Consider the following 20,652-nt stretch of genomic DNA (forward strand, 5'->3'; position numbering starts at 1 on the left):
TGATTTTTTTGCTCTTTCTATAGCTGTTTCATGCTCTTTACATGTTAATAGCTAAACACTGTTGCCTGTTTTTGTTTTTTCGGGTGCCCTGATAAATGACTGTAGTGTGCATAAATACATGACTCTTGTATTCAAATCATTTAAACTCAAGGTAATGTATATCTTCATGAGCTTTGTTTTCCTGCAGTGCCCAATGATCCACTTGTGCCGACTGCTGTGTTAGGTGAGGACCTAGTCTGGCATCATCATCCGTCCCCCTGCATGAGTTCTCTCCTTGCATGAGATTCATGGTTCTTTTTATAGGCCCGTTGTGTTCATAAAAAATGTGTGTACTTAAAAGTGCAATTATTACTAAATGTTTAGATACAAAAGCCACAAAGCTATGTTTATATTAAATACTAGCTATATAAATGTAACTACTTTACGTGCTGTGGAAGTAGAAACGTTCATTCTCTTACAATCATTATGTTATTAGTGCAGTTGCAACAGGGCATAAGTGCTTGGGGGGGGGTATATTTTTACTAGTTAAAGCAAAGCAGCCCGTCTATACATAGGAGTGTGCAGAATGTGTACAATCCTAATGCCGGGGAGCCTTTTATTAGTGCAGTTTATTTATCAATCTATCTATACTGAATCATAGAGAGCAGCATGTATGTTATTACTATTGCTTACTACTGAGTTACCTTTGGGGGCCCAAACAAAAATAGCACCAGGACCCTTTGTTGAGTTGGTCCGCTACTGTATGTACAGTATGTGTATTTATGTATGTGTGTATATGTATATATATATATATATATATATATATATATATATATATATATATATATATATATATATATATATATATATATATGTATATATGTATATATATATATACACTCAATGATGTTAATGAGTGAAAAGAAATGGTGCAATAATGTAGGGTGATGTTGATAATATCTTGATAATCTTCTCCAAATATTCTTTGAACATAGGATTGAGCTATAATAAGCTCTATTGTATAAATGCTTTAAGTATGATTCAATGATTCACACTACTGATGATAAAAATACATTTATTAAAAACATATAGAAAGCACTACGGCTACAGTTTCAATGAAGCAAGTGAAACACAAAATCAGTCGCTAAGGGTTAAATACTCTTAGGTATCACTTTGCATAGAGTTGTGTAGCTTGAGAACTAGGTATTACCTATGTGCACTCATTACCATAAAACTCCATATCCAACATCTTTGCAGAAAATTTAATTTTTCAAGGCATTAATATACAGTTGAAATCTAATAGTTTGATTCTATATTTAAACTAAAAGGATACAGTTTCTGCAAGAAATGAGGAGGAGTTTTGTGTTTGAGTGACAGAGCCCTTTCACTGTGAATTTAGTGCAATACAGAGCTTCATGTTTTGGGGGAAAGCTTAAAGGGACACTGTACCCAAAATTTTTCTTTTGTAATTCAGAAAGAACATGCAATTTTAAGCAACTTTCTAATTTACTCCTATTATCAATTTTTCTTCGTTCTCTTGCTATCTTTATTTGAAAAAGAAGGCATCTAAGCTTGTTTTGGGTTTAGTACTCTGGACAGCACTTTTTTATTGGTGAATGAATTTATCCACCAATCAGCAAGGACAACCCAGGTTGTTCACCAAAAAGGGCCGGCATCTAAACTTACATTTTTGCATTTCAAATAAGGATACCAAGAGAATGAGGAAAATTTGATAAAAGGAGTAAATTAGAAAGTTTCTTAAAATGTCATGCTCAATCGGAATTACGAAAGAAAAAATTTGGGTACAGTGTCCCTTTAAGCAGTTTCTGTACGTATACCCAATTTCCCTTAAAGAATAGCCCTGTCAGTATTGTCAATGAGGTACTTAATATGAAACTAGAAGGGTATTTATTTTACTAGATAATTGTGTATAGCTCCCTAGAGTGGCCGAAAAGCAAACTGTAAACATAATTAATGAAACCCAAAAAAATTATTTCATGATTCAGATAGAGAATACAATTTTAAACAACTTTACAATTTACTTCTATTATTTAATTGGCTTCCTTCTCTTGTTATCCTTTGCTGAAAGGTTTATCTAGACCAGCTCAGGAGCAGCAGCATTGATTTTAACACATTCGTTGGTGGGTGGGAGCAGCTTCTGGCTATACTATCCTCAGTTGATGATTTCCCGAACCGATCTATCTTTGTCGGCGGTTGCGGCGTGGTGTGCGGTTGCGGCCGGGGGGTGGGGCGGCGGGTGCAAAATATGCAGGCAAGTGGGAAAAAAAAGATCTATATAGATGCAGGAGGATCTCCGTTCTTTAGTAAGGGATTTGGGAGGGGGAGGGATGTAGATCATTTAGGGGGGCCAGCTACACTACAGAAAACAAATATTTCATATAAAAAAGTTAAAAAAAAATATTTTGGGGGGCAAATTGGGTACTGGCAGACAGCTGCCAGTACCCAAGATGGCGGCAAATAGGTAGAGGGGGAGGGTTAGAGAGATGTATGGGGGGGATCAGGGAGGTTGTGGGGTAAGGGGGGATCCATCACTGCAGACTGTATGAAAAAAAAAATATATTTTTTTTTATTTCAGTACTGGCAGGCTTTCTGCCAGTACTTAAGATGGCGGTGGCAATTGTTAGGTGTGGGAGGGAAGAGAGCTGTTTGAGGGGGGTCAGGGGGTGGGATGTGTCAGGTGGGAGGCTGATCTCTACACTAAAGCTAAAAATTAACGCTACAAGCTACCTAATTAACCCCTTAACTGCTGGGCATATTACAATTACAATTGCGCAGCAGCATTTAACAGCCTTCTAATTACCAAAAAGCAACGCCAAAGCCATATATGTCTGCTATTTCTGAACAAAGGGGATCCCAGAGAAGTATTTACAACCATTTATGCCATAATTGCACAAGTTGTTTGCAAATAAATTCAGCAAGAAACCTAAAGTTTGTGAAAAAATTGTGAAAAAGTCAACAATTTTTTTTATTTGATCGCATTTGGTGGTGAAATGGTGGCATGAAATATACCAAAATTGGCCTAGATCAATGCTTTGGGATGTCTTCTAAATAAAAATATATACATGTCAAGGGATATTCAGGGATTCCTGAAAGATATCAGTGTTCCAATGTAACTAGCGCTAATTTTTAAAAAAGTGGTTTGGAAATAGCAAAGTGCTACTTGTATTTATTGCCCTATAACTGGCAAAAAAAGCAAAGAACATGTAAACATTGGGTATTTCTAAACTCGGGACAAAATTTAGAAACTATTTAGAATTGGTGTATTTTGGTGGTTGTAGATGTGTAACAGATTTTGGGGGTCAAAGTTAGAAAAAGTGTGGTTTTTTTTTTCAATTTTTTTCCTCATATTTTTTTATAGTAAATTATAAGATATGATGAAAATAATGGTATCTTTAGAAAGTCCATTTAATGAAAAACGGTATATAATATGTGTGGGTACAGTAAATGAGTAAGAGGAAAATTACAGCTAAACACAAACACTGCAGAAATGTAAAAATGGCCATTGTCATTAAGGGTAAGAAAACTGAAAAATGGTCCGGTCATTAAGGGGTTAATCAATCAGCAGCACTAATATAATTTTTAGGAGTCCAGTATTTTATTGATCTATCTGATAAAATCTTCACAAAATTTACTGGACACTTGTATGTTTTGGGCAGCCAAGGGGACAATGACTGCTTAGTTGTTAAAAATATAGTTGTATCAAGAGTAGGGGCTTTTTTTGGGGGGGGGGGCATTGTGCCCCCACCTACCATTGTGCCCAGTCACCTAGAGATTGTCCAGTATTTTGTGTAGGACAACTGACAACCCTAAGTAATAATGTGTTTGTATTTATGATTAACATGGTGGCATTCTCACAAAGTGCAGAATGTTTTTGTGCTTGCAGCCTTTTCTTTCCATACTGATCAGTGAGCAATTTTGAGATGTTATTAAAGGCTTTTACAGTTATTTTCAGCAGCATTTTTATTCTAGGTTTAAACAAGATATTCAGAAACAAATACAGCTCTGCTTTGATAACTCGGATAAATTGGCCTTTATAGCAGTAGTTTCATTTCTCCCGAAGGAATACAGCATCTCTGCTGCTAATTAATAACTACCCTGCTTAACCACTAACAAGATTGTTCCTACTTTCTACAAATATTGGATCCTTATAGAAGGAACTTGCCTGAGGTTAAACACTATAGCTACTTGTTTAGGTAATAAAACTGTCAAGAAAACAGGTTAAAAACATCACAGACCTTTCTGGAGTGGGTTTCCTAGAATAGGCTATTTAAGATTTTGTCAGTTGTTTCTTTGAGGACAGGATCTTGTCGACATCACATTTCTTCAGATTACATTTCCTATTTCACAGCTATGATACACCTTTTTTTCGAGTTTATCTTTTTACTGGTTAAAGCACAAGTAAAAATATACAATTTCAAGCTTCACTAGGGGATTTATTTTTATCAAGATAAAAACAAATAGAAGAAAATATGGTGCTAAATGGATAACAGCAGGGAGCTGAAAACACAAATGACCCATACAAAACAGATCTGCCTCCCAAATGCCCGAAATGTCCGTTGTATTTGCCACTCTCAGTAGGAAGATCACGGAGCAATGCTGCATAGCTGTTGAAGAGTGTAACAAACCGTAACACTGATAGCAAGGCCGAGAATATAGCAGGCTTGTGTTCACCCTCTGCCCAAATGTAGGCAATGCATTTGCCATGTAAAATAGCAAAGACAAAACACATTAACAATCAATTCATGGCAACTTTACTAATATAAAGATTTGTATCTCCGTTAGTACTAATGGTTCTGACCAAGTTACCTCAGCAAAAAAAACACATTACTTTGCACATTTTCTCAATATTTAAACCATCATTTAAATCTACTTTTGTATATTATTTTTAGGCTAGTTGCTTTAACTGCATCATGTCTCATATTTATTTAGCTTTTCTTGTTCTTTTTAGGGTTCAGCTCAATGCAGACAATAAATATTAAATGTAGAAACATAGATCCTTTTATGGTGGAATTTATTCCAAATGTGTAGGTATCTAATTTGAAATAAATGATGATGAATTAAAATCAGTCCTATCTGCTTTTCTTTCTGCTACATAATTATTTTTCACAAAAGGTTTCAGCCCTAGACTCTGCAGATATTGAGGTTGCAGCACTTAGCTTGCAAAAGATTTGTGCTTTTTTTTTTTTTTTTTTTTTTTTTTTTTTTTTTTTTTTTTTTTGGTTTAACAAATTTTTTATTGGTAGGAACAAAAGAAACATACATATATAAAGGAGACGCAGCTCCAATCCGGCAATATCAAGGTTACAGTAATGACAAGTGGGGGTCTGCGTCTAACACTTACAGATTACTGTGAACAGATATGACCTGTCTAGCCTTGATTCATGGCTGACAAGTCTGAGATCAGGGGGGGGGGGGACTTAAGAGCTGATCGTACAGCAGATTCTCTAAGAAGGAGAGAGGAGGGTGGAAGAGAGACGGTATGGTAGAAGGCGGGGGGGGGAAGTGGTATGTAGAAGAGTTTGAGGAGGGGATTGAGGGCCATCCAGTAAAGAATGTGTTTATGTTAGGTAGGCTACTGTCATAAGGGGGATATGGGCATGGGGCTATGTGTCTTGGGCAGTTGCATTAGGCCTCCAGTCTGTATTTTGAGATTCCTTCCAGTCAGCCCAGATCATTTCAAACAGGTCAGATTTATTTAATTTGTGGAATATATCCTTTTCCATTGTATAAATGTATGCCATATTATTACAGATCATCGCCCAACTTGGGGCTCGTTCCTTCTTCCAGGAACATGCAACAGAGTACTTTACAGTCATGAATAAGTAAATTCAGAAATACGCATGGTTTTTAGGTAGTGAATGTAGATTTAAATGAAGGAGGACTGAGTCAGCTAGCCTGGGAAGCCCAATACCCATGCCCTGTAGAACCGAAAAGCATTTCAACCATAGAGGCTGGATCACGGGACACTCCCACCATATATGTAGTGCGTTACCCCTGTGACCACAATTCCTCCAACATTTGGGGGACACTTCCGGAAATATTTTTGCCAACCTAGTGGGTACGTAGTACCAATGAGTGAGGAGTTTGAAATAAGTTTCGTATAACGTAGTGCAATGAAAGAGGCCTACTCAGCCTGTCTCCTCTTGTCCAGATGGACTCCCAGAGAGTCAAAGGCCTATCCAGGGTAGGCTTAAAACCCCAACTGCTTAGGAAGCTCTTGATCCTCTGGTATTCAAAAGATAGATACGAAGGGACCTGGATCTCGGCACTGATCTGTGTTAATTGTTTAAAAGAGTCTCGAGGAGACGTGGACCAGAGGTCCGCTATATTGTTAATTCCCAGTTGGATCCATTTGTTAGGGTGAGAGTCTTGGAGGCCCGATAAGAGGCCTGCTATGGAAGCGACTGGGGAGGGATGCGGGGCCACGTGAGGATGATGCCGTATTCTGTCCCAAAAGCTGAGGCATTCACACACCACTGGGTTGGTTAAGGCAAGCTCTCTTCGACAATGTGGCGGGGTCCAAATTAAGTCCCTTAAGGCTATTTGGAAGGGCAACGAAGCCTGTTCAATGGATTTCCATTTAGCATCCGATGACTTTACCCCCCATTGAGACACATGGGTAAGCATTGCACCCTCGTAATACCGTATCACCGACGGTGAAGCTATGCCTCCCAAAGATTTGGGAAGTTGAAGTACTCTATGTGCGACTCTAGGGGGTTTATCCAACCAGATAAATTTGGTAAACCCACTTTGGAATTGAAGGAGCAAATGTCTCGGTACTTTAATAGGCAGGCAGCGGAATAGGTATGTCAGCTTGGGGAGGAAAGACATTTTCAACGCCGTGATCCTACCTAGCCAGGAAACATGCTGAAGATTCCAGTCCTTCCGCAGAGAGCGAAGGGAAGTTAAGTGAGGGAGATAGTTGTCTTTTATTATTTGGGGAAAGCTACTAGAGATCCTGACACCTAAGTGTAGGACAGAATGTTCAGTCCAGTCAAATTTATAAGACTCAGTAAGAAAGACTAATTGCGCCTTCGCAAACCCCTGCGTATACACTTGCGTTTTTGATAAATTCAGCTTATAGTAAGAATGGGCCCCGAAGGTGGTGAGTATATCGAGGAGCCTAGGTATCGCTTGATCAGGATGTGATAGAAACAAGGTTACATCGTCAGCGAAGAGTGCAATTTTGTGCACAGTGCCCGACAAGGTGACTCCTTTTATTTGGGGATCAGTTCTGATCTGCTCAGCCAAGGGTTCTATGGAAAGGGCAAACAGGAGTGGCGAAAGGGGGCACCCCTGTCTGGTGCCATTCGTGATAGGAAAGAGAGAAGAGCGAAAGCCCAGACCACACACAGAGGCAGTAGGAGTGGAGTATAGGGCTTGAACGGCCGTTATGAAATCGGGAGGAAAATGGAATCTCTTGAGGACTGCCCAGAGGTAGTGCCATCTAACCTGGTCGAACGCCTTCTCGGCGTCAAGAGAGATGACCGCCAGCGGCCTACGAAGACGTGAGGCAGAGGTGAGTATGTTGAGGAGGCATCTTGTGTTGTCTGGACCCTCTCGGAGGGGGACGAATCCCACCTGGTTCGAGTCGATAAGGGAAGGGAGTAACTTAGCAAGTCGATTGGCGAGTATCTTTGAATAGAACTTGATGTCCGTATTTATCAAAGAGATGGGTCTGTAACTCGCACAAAGTGATGGGTCTTTGTCCGGTATGAGGATGGTGACAATACTGGCTTCTAGAAATTCACTCTTAAAGTGGCCCTCCTCTCTAGCCAGATTATAGAATTTTAGGAGCAACGGGGCTAGTTCTTGAGCATAAGCCTTGTAGAAATGTGCCGGGTAGCCGTCAGGGCCCGGGGACTTAAAGGACTTTGCGTTCCTAATAACTCTCAAGACCTCTTGAAGAGAGAAGGGAGAGCTCAAAGCATCTCTTTGTTCAGAGGCGAGCATAGGGAGCGACATTGTCTTGAGGTAAGTTTCCAGAACCTCCTGAGAGGAAGATCTGAGAGGCTCTGCAGTAGCTATGTTATAAAGCTTGGCATAATAATCGGCAAACTCTTTACCTATCTGGGACGGGATCTGGAGAAGAGAGCCTGATGAGCGTATGGAATGAATTCGGGAGGCCCCTAGTCTGTTCCTAATCTTGTTTGCCAATAGGGTATCAGCTTTGTTGCCTTTGCAGTAAAATAAGTGCTTAAGCTTGGTGAGGGTTAATTTGAGTTCTGCGCAATTCAATCCTAGAAATGTGATCCTTAATCTCGATAATTTGAGATGTGGTCACTGCTGTGACTGCACTTCTGTTGCATGCCTCCAATTGTCGTAACTTAATGTGGGCTTGCGAGAGGGTGAGACCTGCCTGCTTTCTGAGATGCGCTTGTTTAGTGATAAGGAGGCCTCTAAATGTAGCTTTAGCCGCGCCCCATAATGTGTCGTCCCTGACCGTGAGGTTGTCATTAGTTTGAATAAATTGGGCAATATTCTTGCGTAGTTCCTCTCTAAAGGGTATATCCTCTAAGATCTGGTGGGGCAATCTCCATTTTGGTCTAGTGTGGGTAGTGTTTGAGGAGATTATGTCGGCCTGTACAGGGTCATGATCAGACCAGGCACAAAGGGAGATTTTGGTTCTCTGAACTAAGTCTAGGGAGTCAGCTGTGGAGAAGATATAGTCAAGCCTTGAGTATAGCTTATGGGGGTGCGAGAAGTCGGTATAGTCGTAGTCCTTAGGATGAAGGGCTCTCCATATGTCATAGAGACCCGAGGCCGACATTGTTTGTCTAAATCTATGTGATAGTTGTTTTGCTGGAGTGGGCGTTAAGTCAAGGGATTTAGATCTTCTGTCTAATAAATGGTCCCAGACCATGTTGAAGTCACCCGCTATGAGGACTCTCCCCTGCTGAACTTGGGAAAGAGCATGGAGAATGTGTTTAAGGTACCGTGGTTGCTTGGTATTCGGGAGGTACACAGATACTAGGGTATAGGTAACGTGGTTTAATTTGCAGATAAGGATAATAAATCTGGCCTGAGGGTCTCTAATGACTTGAATGTTTTCAAAGGCCAGACGCTTGTGTAACAGTATCGCTACTCCTCTAGCTTTTTTGGTGAATGAAGCGGTTTCAACATGGGTATAGGACTTAGAGATGAGCCTAAGAGGTTCCCCATCCAGCCAGGGGGTTCCTGAAGGAATACCACATCTGGGTTGTGGTGTTTCAGCGTCCTAAGTAGTAGACTACGTTTATGAGGTGAGTTAAGGCCTCTAACATTGTGTGTCATAAGCCTAATTGTGGACATAGCTAATAGGAGAGGTATAGAGATGGGTCTCTTGTGGGAGACTTGGACTGTGTTGTGGATCTAGAGAAGGGAAAAGTAAGAGGAAGGTTAAAGGGGGTGGTAAAGGGGTGGGAGGGGGAAGTAGAGCACTTAGATAAGCACTCAAGAGTGTGGTGGAAATAGTCCACCTCGAGGGGTCCTAGAGAGTGGACTTCTATGTGGGGGCGGAGCAGAAGAGAAAGTTAATCTAAGGTACATAAAGTTAGGGGCATCATAAATAACAGCCCCGCTCTGCTATAATTAGTTGCTGAAATATTAATTAACATTGAGTTTGTACTGAGTAATTTGCTATATGGTAATAATACAATAATCAACAGAATAAACTTAAACAAATCGCATTCAATAGATGTTGCAAACACATAACAACGAGTCAAACAAACAAAAAGCCACTAAGTGGCTATAAATAGAAGTGACATTCGCCCTGCATCATGGCTGTAGAAAACAAGTCCCAGAAGTTAAGAAACAGTTGTGGACTGAGGTAATTTTGCCCTTTTAGCTCTTTGATCATTGACAGTCCACTCTGGGGCTGAGGCCCGCAGCTTAGGGTAGGGAGGGTCCCTTTGGGGAGGCGGTTCCGGCCTAAGGCCCCAGTTAGTGAGGAGTGTTAGCCCTTGGTTCAGAGTTGTGGCCACATAATTTTGATTGTCTTTGGTGATGATAAGGCGAGTTGGAAATCCCCATCTATACTTAATGTTGTTCTTCCTCAAAGTAAGAGTGACAGATTGGTAATGGCGCCTCTGTTGTAAGGTGTGAGCCGAGAGGTCAGGTAGGAGCTGGATATCTTGGAATCTTTCACTCAGCGTTGGTTTCTTGAAGGCTGCCTGCATCAGCCTGTCCTTATACAGGAAACTGTGGAAGCACACTATTACATCCCGTGGTTTATCTTGAGCCACATTTCTAGAGCGCAGTGCCCTGTGTGCCCGCTCCATAGTGGCTGTCAGGCCCTCTGGGCTACCAATCAACGAGTGATACAGTTCTCTCAAAAAGTCTTGAAGGTTGGATGGCGCTACTGATTCCGGTATACCACGGAATCTGATGTTATTGCGCCTGGATCTGTCCTCAACCTCCGCCATCTTTAGTTCCAGTTGAGAGATTTGGTCAGCCAAACTCTCCGAATAGGCTAATAGATTAGATTGATCCACTACTACGTCGTCTTGTTTCCTTTCTAGGGCATCTACCCTTTCTCCGATCTCTGCTGAACTACGCTGGATTTCCTGCGTGATGAATTTAGTTTGTGAGGCCAGCAACTTCTTTAGTGACTTCTCGGTAATGTAGTGTTGTGATGCAGATGCGGATAGGACACTAGACTGGGACTCTTCATCCTGTGAGTCTGGATCACTCAGCTCTCCTTGAGGTTCCATGTCTGGGCCCTTAGGTTGCTGCGTGAAGTGGTCGTATACTGTCTTCTTAGATTTAGATGCTGACTTAAGAGGCTTTCTACCTAAGTGCGGCATATTGTTGCAAAGGTATAAAGACAAGGCACTCTGGATCTAGAAACTCAAATGTGTTTGCAAGGGGTTATACTTATTCTGCTGATAAAAAATAGGGTTAATGTATCATAGCACATATAAAGGTTAAAACATTACTCTAAAGAATGCAGAGCGGGGCTGATTACCATAGAAATAGTAACACTCACATTTTAGACATGGATACAAATATGCAGTGACTTAACCCTGATCCCTCACCTTGGGGATTAGGAGGATACGACCCGTAGGAAGGGAAAGGGTAAGTGGCAGTGACCCACTCGGACAAACCGAGTGGGAGCGGGGAGGTGAGGGAGTAGCAACTAGTGGTAATAAGGTCAGATAGATAAAACAGTAATGTGAGACAGACAGGTTATATGTCAAACCAATTTAGAAGCGGGTCTGATGCACAGAAATTATTGCAGCACCTTTATATAGAAAATGCTAAGACTAGCTAGCAGGTTAATATGAGCTCTATAGTGTCCTAATTCCTAGGCGTGATCTTAAACTGTGTTGTTCTCGCGGGTGTATTTTAAAAAACGACCTGTAGGTCTAATTAGGACCAGTATCTTGTACCGGTTATGCCCAGGACTGATATAAAGTGTGCGCCTTAAGGCCTAAGTGCGGTCAGTGAATACTAAAATAGGGCTATTTAGATCTGGGCTTTGCTTTGGTGATGGAACCTTTTAGTGTATTGTGTATAAGTGTAGACTGGATAAGACTTGTCTACTTGAGTGTATGGCAAGGAGTGTGTATAAAATCTGATCAGACCTGTCAGCGTGGCCTAGGTCTATATTGGGCTAAAGCGGGGTATGAGATCTCTTGCCTTATTCCACGACTAGATCAGTATTCTCCACAGTAATGGTAGGAATGAGGACTGTGTATCAGAGTTATGTTGAGTCAGTAATAAAGTGAAACTGATTTAGCAGTGTTATGAGGTGAAGTGCTAGCCTTATGTGAGGTGTGCACCATAAAAAGTATACCTGTAAAAAGGAAAAAGCAGATTAAATCAGTAACACTACACCCTGTGCAGAAAGATCAGGGACACCTTAGCTGACGCAGCAGCTGTAACACTGAGTTGATAATCAGTCCCAGTAATGTCCATGTAACTGTTATTTTATACAGTGGTGAGGAGTGTCCCCAGATGGGATATGTTGGGACTAGTGAAACAAAGTGTGCTGATTCACTGGGTTAATAAAAGAAAGTGTTTCTTGTATTCACTTTGTTATATGGGGACCAGCATTCTAGTGAGAGACCAGGGGTGATCAGAATGACTTTAAGATAATACAAGACCTCTGTTGTTGGAGGTCTCAAGGCCAAAAAGTCTGTTCTAGCCCTATGGGCCTTATAGAGCTGTAGGTGGGCCTGCAAAAGTCAGACAGGGTACTGGGGCTCTGTAGAAAAGATAATGGTGTGTAGCCCGTTTAATATTTGTCCTCAGGGTAAGCAGGGGGAGGGTAAGAGGGCCAGGTGACCAACCTATGGAACCCCCAGGCTGCGAGTGTTTAATATGGAGATAGCTCACTTACCCCCTGCTCTAAGGTGGTCCAGGTCTGGAGGCTGTCACTGCGACTGCCGCTATACTTGCAGATGCTCCTGTGTCCCAGCAGTCCAGGGACACAGCAGGGCCGTCTTCCACAAGGCCGGAAGGATGAGGGCTGGTGAGACCGCAAGTGGCCGGTACTGGGAGCAGAGGGGCTGGCGGATCGATCTTTCAGCTGGATGCCTGTTCTAGCCTGGCGTATGAACAAGAGGGCCTCAAGATGGCGGATGTTCGCGCCCTTTTTTTTTCCCTCTCACTGATTAGTCCGGCCCGACTATTTCTGCGCTCCTGGGTCCCTGCAGCTCCGGCACTTTCCTTGGATCCGTCTGCAGTCTGAGGTGTGCTGGGGGGGTAAGTATCTCACCAGTGAGATCGCTAGTATCCCTCAAGACTTCTAGGCAGAAATCTCAACCAGAAGTCTGCTGCTCCCCTGCAGGAGCTGATGGTGGTTGATCGCTCCGGAGCGGATCCCCGACCCTCCGGAGCGGAGTTAGTTGATGGCAGCAGAAATCAGGTGTTGGCTGGTGTGAGGGGTGTCGGTTACTCCGGAGCGGAGCCCCGACCCTCCGGAGTAAGAAGACAGCTGCGGCCAAAGGTGAGGTACTGCTGAAAGTTCCGCAGGCTTCAGGCGACAACCACTTGAGTGGTGGTAGTAGTTGAGCGGCTAGATGGGAATGACCAGGCAGATGGGGTTTAGAAAGCCTGTAGGAGAAGCACCAATCCTGCGGGTTAAAGTTGGCGTTGGCCTGCACTCTCCCCAGCAGTAAACGGGTCCGCTCGCCACACTGTAGATGTCCTCCTCTGAGATAGCTATTAGCGCTGGTGGGATGGGTGGAAAAGGTCACCCTACAATAAGATAATGTCCATCTACGAAAACTAATAGCTTAATCGTTTACTGAAGGTCAAAATCCACACTTTATATGACTTTTTTAACTGTTTTGCTTATGGAGCTCAGCTTGCACACGTCTAGTCAGATCAGTGGCTAGCTCCGCCCCCCAGATTTGTGCTTTTTAAATTTCTGCATAAGGAATTCTAGATTTTGTTTCAACAAACAAATACTAAAATGTTTTCATTAAAGGATATGAAACCCAAAAATGTTCTTTTGTCATTCAGACAGAGCATATCCTTTAAAAAAATAGTTTAAATTTACTTCTATTATAAAATTTTCTTTGTTTCCCATGATATTCTGTGTTGAAGAGATACCTAGGTAGCATCTGTAGCACTACATGACAGGAAATAGTGCTGACTTCTAGTGCTCTTGCAAATGGATCACATTCTTGCAAAACTGCTGCCATATAGTGCTCCAGAAATGGACCGGCTCCTAAGTTTACGTCCCTGCTTTTTAACAAAAGATAGATTTTGGGTTTCATATACCTTTTAACTGTGCAATTGGATAAAAAAAAAATCTAATGTGGACCCTCATTTGAAGAAGTTGGGGAGACCTAATGAATAGTGTGGGCGGCTTGTTGTAGTTGAACTGTGTCAAACTTTTTCATTTTATTGCTATTTTTTCTTAATATAGGAAGCCATCAAATTGCCAGTTTTTAGATGTATCTGCATGAGCACAACCATTTAATAATTTGTCTTAAACGTTTAAAATTGAATTTAAAAAAGTCCTGTTCTGCTGCTCTTGGGCATTTTGGGATCACTTTTACAGTGCATATGAAGTAAAGTAAAAAAAAATTGTGAATTTAGTATTAGTTCTTATAGGGACATGAAACACAAAGAGCTAGATTACAAGTGTAGCGCAAATTTAATGTGCGCCCGTAAAGGGGCAAATTTGTGGCTGGTTAATGCTCCCACGAGCTTGCAGGAGCACTTAACCAGAGGTCAGACCTCTAGTTAATTTTAAAAAAGTGGCCCAATTTCCCCCCCAAATAAAGTGTACAGTAGTTCTATGTAAATTTAAAATATGACCGTCTTTATTTTTTTAATAAAAACTGCACAAAGCAGTTAGAAGGGGTTAAAATGAAGGCATGTCGGATGTTAAAAAAAAAAAACTACACTGAGAAGTGTTTATACATTGAGGTCTATGTGGACTGTGTTTTAAGTTTAAATATATATTTATATACACATATAAACACATAAATATATGTATATATTCATATTAATATGTATTTTTAATTTGCTGCGTGACTTACCTTCTGCGCTAGGTGCTTTACCGTGTCTGAAGGAGCCTATGGAAGCGCACTTTCGTGAGCGCAAGACTTCCAGGCAATGCGAACATGAAGTCGCGGTTGCATTGCACTTAACTTGTAATAACAGCGCACGTTTGTGTGCGCTGATATTACTGCGTGGAGCGCAAAAATCGTGCTTGTGAAAGTGCAATTTTGCGCTCCACTCGTACTCTATGCCAAAATGTTTGTTTCATGATTCAGATAGAATATACTATTTTAAACAACTTTACAATTTTCTTCTATTAACAAATTTGCTTTATTCTCTTTGTATCCTTTATTGAAGTTGTAGCAATGCACTTCTGGGAGCTAGCTGAACAAATTGGGTGAGCTAGTGACAAACGTCATATATATATTCAGCAGCCAATCAGCAGCTAGCTCCCAGCTTTGCAGCTCCTGAGCCTACCTAGGTTTGCTTTTTTTTAACATAGGATACCTAGAGTGCAAAGAAAATTTTATTGTAGAAGTAAATTGGAAACTTGTTGCATGCTCTATTTGAATTATGAAAGAAAAGGGTTTTGTTTCATGTCCTTTTAATGGTCACACACCATTTTATATGTATTTATTTTCTATGTTGCTGACATTCTTACATCATGCTACTTAGTGCTTTTGTGAGTTTGTGTTTGGCATTTAAACTAGTTTGCATGTTTATTTGTAAGCCATTCCTGCAACTCATTTTCCATGGGTATCAGATTCAGTATTTCTTGTATGGCTGAGCAGCAGCAACATCCTGTTTTGTTAATGCTACGTAATTTATAAGGTCTCGTTTCTTTTCTTTCTCTTGCTGCTCTGGTATAGTGCCAATCACTGGTAAGTTATTTTCAGTTTTAACTAAAGAAGTCATGTGACCAGATTATGCGTTAGGCACAATGCATTTCAGATGTTTTACAATTATTCTAGGTGGCGAGGTTACTAAATCTCATGTCTGCTGTGCTCCCTTCTCTCCTCTAATGCATTCTTGCGTTTGCTGTAGTTTTGGGATTAGAGAACCGTGTAATCAAAGCTATAGTGATAATGTTTCTGTGCCCATTATCCCCAATGACATTTTATAAACCTTTCATTTAAAATATATAGCTAAAGCAATAATATGTTTTGTTGCTTAGAGAGTTTCACAACACTTAAAGGGACAGTCGACTCCAAAATTGTTTTGTTTAAAAAGATTGATAATCCCTTTATAACCCATTCCCTAGTTTTGCACAGCCAACATGCTTATATTAATATACGTTTTACCTCTGTGATTATCTTGTTTCTAAGCCTCTTCTGATAGCCCCCTGATCACATAACTTTTTATGTAATATCTATTGACTTACATTTTAGCCAATAAGCGCTGTGTTGTGCACAAGTCCGAAAATGAGCACAATGTTCTCTATATGGTTCACATTAACTAGCAGTCTCCTGTTGTGAAAAGCAAATGCAAAAGCATGTGATAATATTCTGTCTGTAGGGGCTTAGAAACGGGCAGAAGTTTAGAGGTTTAAATGTTAAAGTATATTATAACAATGTTGGTTGTGCAAAGCTGGGGAATGGGTAGTAAAGGTGTTATCTATCTTTATAGAACAATAACAATGTTGGTGTTGACTGTCCCTTTAAGTTCACTGTAGACATTAGTAGTAAATACTGTATATTTATGGCTTCCTTCATTGACAAGTTTGTATCTGTTTCACAGTTCCTCTGTATTAACTACCAACAGGTTTCTACAACCTGTATGTATTTTATTCAGTTATAAGTTTTTCCATTTTGATGCCAGATGGATATTCTCACAACTAAAATGAATACAATGTTAGGTTATTCACATCTTTCAGTTACCTAGGCCTTAGTTTTTCAGCTCTATATACAGGCATTTAATTTCTTTATCAATGGACAACAAAAATTGCATTAGAGATGATACAATTGAATTACCATAAGTTTGCAAATGTGATCCAGGATGCAGCCTGCTTGCCAGCTTTGCTGTGACATATATTTCTTTATTTCTTTTGTCTGCAGATGAAAACCACACAGCAGCGGCTGCAGCAGCTGCAGCTGAGTCCAGTCGTCTCCTGGATGTCCCGCGTTACCTATGTGAGGGAACTGAATCACCGTACCAGACAGGGCAGCTGCACCCCGCCATCAGGGTAGCGGACTTATTACAGCATATTAATCTTATGAAGACATCAGATAGCTATGGATTTAAGGAGGAATATGAGGTAAAACAATAAATATACTTGTTGCCTTTATAAAAAATAGATTAACATTATTATCTTTAATTTGTAACAGGGAATGTTAACATTGGTCAGGATTAATGTCTGAAATTATGAATAAATATAATTCAATGTACCATTTGTATAAATAACCTTAAAAGTTACAAGGTGAAACATTTCTTAAAGGGACAGTGTACCCTTTAGTTTGTTTCCAATGATCTATGTTACCTGCAGGAGTATTTTAAATTGTTTACAAATTGGTCCCTGTGTTCTCCCAAATCCTTTTTAAAGGGTGCACCACCCAGCTGATTTTTCTGACCACCCGGCTACAATTTTAGCCAAAAATAAGCTAAAATCGGCTAATATTAAAATGTTTTAAAGTTTATTGCTCAAATTATCATTAAATACATATATTTTAAATTATGCAATTAATGTGTGCCTTGGATAGCAAAACATGTTATCTTTTCAGAAAGTATTGCACTATTCCCACCCAGCTACATTATAATGCTACCTGGCTGGCAACATTTTATGTGGAGAACACTGGATCCTTTACCTTTATTTCAGCATTTACAATAGCTGATTTTCTCTGTGGTATCTTAACCGATACTGGAAGTTTCTATACTTAAGTATTCACTGTATAGGAGCTGTGTAAAGATAGGCAGCATAAGAAATGATGCTCTGTGGGGATTAGGAGAGAGAAAATGTTATGCATGTGTATGCATAGTGATAACATGAGTAGATCTGATTTCCCTGCAAAAAAAAGTTGTGATGGGTGGTGGTCTCAAAATGCAACATCAGCTATTTAATATTAAAAAAAATATATAAAGAAGCAATTTCTCATACATTTTATACTCTGCAGCTAGTATAACAAGTCATTGGAAACAGATTAGGGAAAAACAATTTTATAGTATACTGTCCCATTAAAGAAACCTATCAATTTTAGAATTACTACTTTGTAATCCACCACCAAATTGTGGTTGGTGATAGGCTTTATTTTTTTAGATAGCTACAGATAATGCATAAATGTCATGTTAGCAGTTGTGTAAAATGTAACAAGCATTGTGTGTATTCATATTTCCAGAGTTTTTTTGAGGGGCAGTCTGCTTCATGGGATGTTGCTAAAAAGGACCAGAACAGAACGAAGAATAGATATGGGAACATAATTGCCTGTAAGTAATTTATAGAACCATTAAATATAGTGGAGTTGAATAATCAACACATGCATAATTGTAAAAAAAGACTGATCAATTACACTATATTTATTAATTTATAAATTTCATAATGTACTTCCATATCCCTGCCCCCTGTATCATGTCACAGCTATAATTGAATTAGACTCATATATGCATGTTCTGGTGCCCCAGAAAGTGTGTGTATAAAAAGTATGTGCACAATTTGATAATGAAAGTAAATTAGATTTTTTTAATATTTTTTTTCTGAATCATTAAAGTTTTGTTTTAAATTTACAGGTTTTCCAATTTACTTCTATTGTCAAATTTCCTTTGTTCTTATGTTGTTCTTTGTTGAAGAGATATCTATATGGGTAGTGGGCACCTATTTGGAGCACTACATGACAGGAAGTAATGCTGCTATCTTGTGTTCTTGTGAATGTATAACATTCTTGCAAAAAACTGCTGCCATTTAGTGCTGCAGAGACATGCACGCTCTTGAGCTTATGTCCTTGCTTTTCAACAAAGGATACTAAGAAAATGGAAAAATTTGATAATAGAAGTATATTTTAAAACTGCTTGCTATATCTGAATCATGAAATTTGTGCAGTTTTATATCCCTTTTAGTTATTAAGTTACATAGATGTTTTATAGGACGCAATAGTCCAGTAGTACATGACAGTGCTCGACAAATCTGTTTAAAAGTTAGGAGCCAGTAACAATATTTAGGAGCCAGGCATACTTTTAGAAGCCAGACAGTGGTATTTGTATATAGATATATAGGAGGTTAACCAAAAAACGTAGGTGCCAGGGATAGAATTCTAGGAGCCCAATGGCTCCTGGATTTGTCGAGCTCTGCCTTAAAAGATCTGTGACGTTAGTTTTACCTATGAGGGAATCTGTCATTCTTTGATCTTTCTACAATCTAAGGCACTAGTTTTCAAACCTGTCCCCAGGCCTCCGTGACAGGCCAGATTTTGATGATATCTGAACTCGAGCACAGGTGAAATAATCAGCTGATTAGTAAACATGGTTATTTTACCTGCTCTTATCCAAGGTAATCCTGAATATCTGGCCTGTTAGGCCTGAGGACAGTGGTCTAAGGTAATAAAGCAGAGATAAAGAAATTGCAGCAGAAAGGAAGAAAGAAGACAAGATAGCTCATAAGCTTTTTATGATATACTTTAGTTACAAGAAGCCTATAAAAACATCATTTTGCGCAAGTGCGCCCCTTGTCTGTATAATCTATGATAGGTCTGCGCATATCTTTAGAATTATGAAGCCTTCTGTATGGTTGCTCTTTGGTTCTGTTCAAACCCAGTTGTTTGGGAGTTAGATAAATTTGAAACTAAATGAATAGATAAATTAATTAAATCATTCTTTTACATCTGGTTTTACCAGGCAGATTGTTATATTCACCATGGATCTGGGCAGCCTTAGAGTTTCTTGTTGTCCCAATCAAACATTTAGAATCTTGTGTAGACAACAATGTCACGTCTTATATCTCCCTTACAGATCACAATCATTGCATAGCATGCAGCCCATCTTAAATGTATCTGTGTCAATTTGTCTTTAATTTATCTCTGAGCTGTGGGAATTTGTTTGTGCTGACATAGGCGTTGTCGTTGTTTCCGTCAGCTCTATTGCTTGGCTATATATGTGGTATTTCACCAGATTGTTTGCTATTGGGTATATAAATGTCAGTAAGCCACATGCCGTTTTCTGTTTTCATTTGTGATAGTGGTTTCCATTGTTTCTTCCTTTTAAGTTGGGGAATTCATATCTGGTAGAATCTATAAAAAAAACTATTGCAACTTAAAACCACAGGAAAAGGTTTGCATAATAAAATATATTGGTGGGCTCTAGTGTTACAACACCCCCAAAACTACAAATATTAGTATACTTTTGTTTTTTGTTTATTAAGGTTTGATTTTAACTGCTTCTTGGAATATGATGGAAATAAATCTGTGCTGACTTTAAATGGATAGTAAACACCAAAAATGTTGTTGTTTAAAAAGATAGAGAATCCCTTTATTTACCATTCCCCAGTTTTGCATAACTAACACTGTTATAGAAATATACTTTTTACCTAAGTAATCATCTTGTATCTAAGCTTCTGCTGACTGCCTCCTTATCTCAGATCTTTTGACAGACTTGCATTTTAGGCAATTAGTGCTGACTCTTAAATAACTTTACATCCGTGAGCACAGTGTTATTTATATGAAGCACATGATCTAACGCCCTCTAGCTACGAAAACTGTCAAATGCATTCAAATAAGAGGCGGCCTTCAAGGGCTTAGAAATTATCATATAGCTATGTAGCTATTAACACACCCTACATTATTAGACGCTACTTCCCTGATTATACCACACGCCATGCTATCTACCAGCCACAAATGTATGCTTATACCATGCTTTTACCATGCTTTTTCTTGTCTATTGTTGGCTTACAATTCTTACAACTCAAATGTATTGTAAGAGACCTTGTATCTTTGATTTCTGTTGTTGTACTATTGACGTGGCTTAATAAAGTTTATTTGAAAACCAAAAAAAAAAAAGAAATTATCATATGATCCTACCTAGGTTTAGCTTTCAACTAAGAATTCCAAGAGGAATAAAAGCAAATTTGATGATAAAAGTAAATTAGAAAGTTGTTTAAAATTGCATGCCCTATCTGAATCATGAAAGTTTAATTTGGACTTTACTATCCTTAAAAGTTGATTATGCAATGGCTGCCCATAACAAAAGTCATGGTTTGTTATGGCAGTGTTATGTTTCCCTTAGGACACAGCCTTT

General features: G+C 39.5%; 1 protein-coding gene across 6 annotated transcripts in view; it reads left to right on the plus strand.

The window, feature by feature from the left end:
• PTPRK (protein tyrosine phosphatase receptor type K) overlaps positions 1-20,652 on the plus strand; it is an 865,926-nt gene that overhangs the window by 784,170 nt on the left and 61,104 nt on the right. For all 6 annotated transcript variants that reach the window (XM_053710702.1, XM_053710703.1, XM_053710705.1 and 3 more), the window contains 2 exons: positions 16,494-16,693; positions 17,769-17,856. In XM_053710702.1, coding sequence (XP_053566677.1) covers positions 16,494-16,693; positions 17,769-17,856 — 288 coding nt within the window. The remainder of the gene's footprint in view (positions 1-16,493; positions 16,694-17,768; positions 17,857-20,652) is intronic.

The sequence above is a fragment of the Bombina bombina genome, chromosome 4 (genome assembly GCF_027579735.1).
Source record: "Bombina bombina isolate aBomBom1 chromosome 4, aBomBom1.pri, whole genome shotgun sequence".
Classification (NCBI taxonomy): Eukaryota; Metazoa; Chordata; class Amphibia; order Anura; family Bombinatoridae; genus Bombina; species Bombina bombina.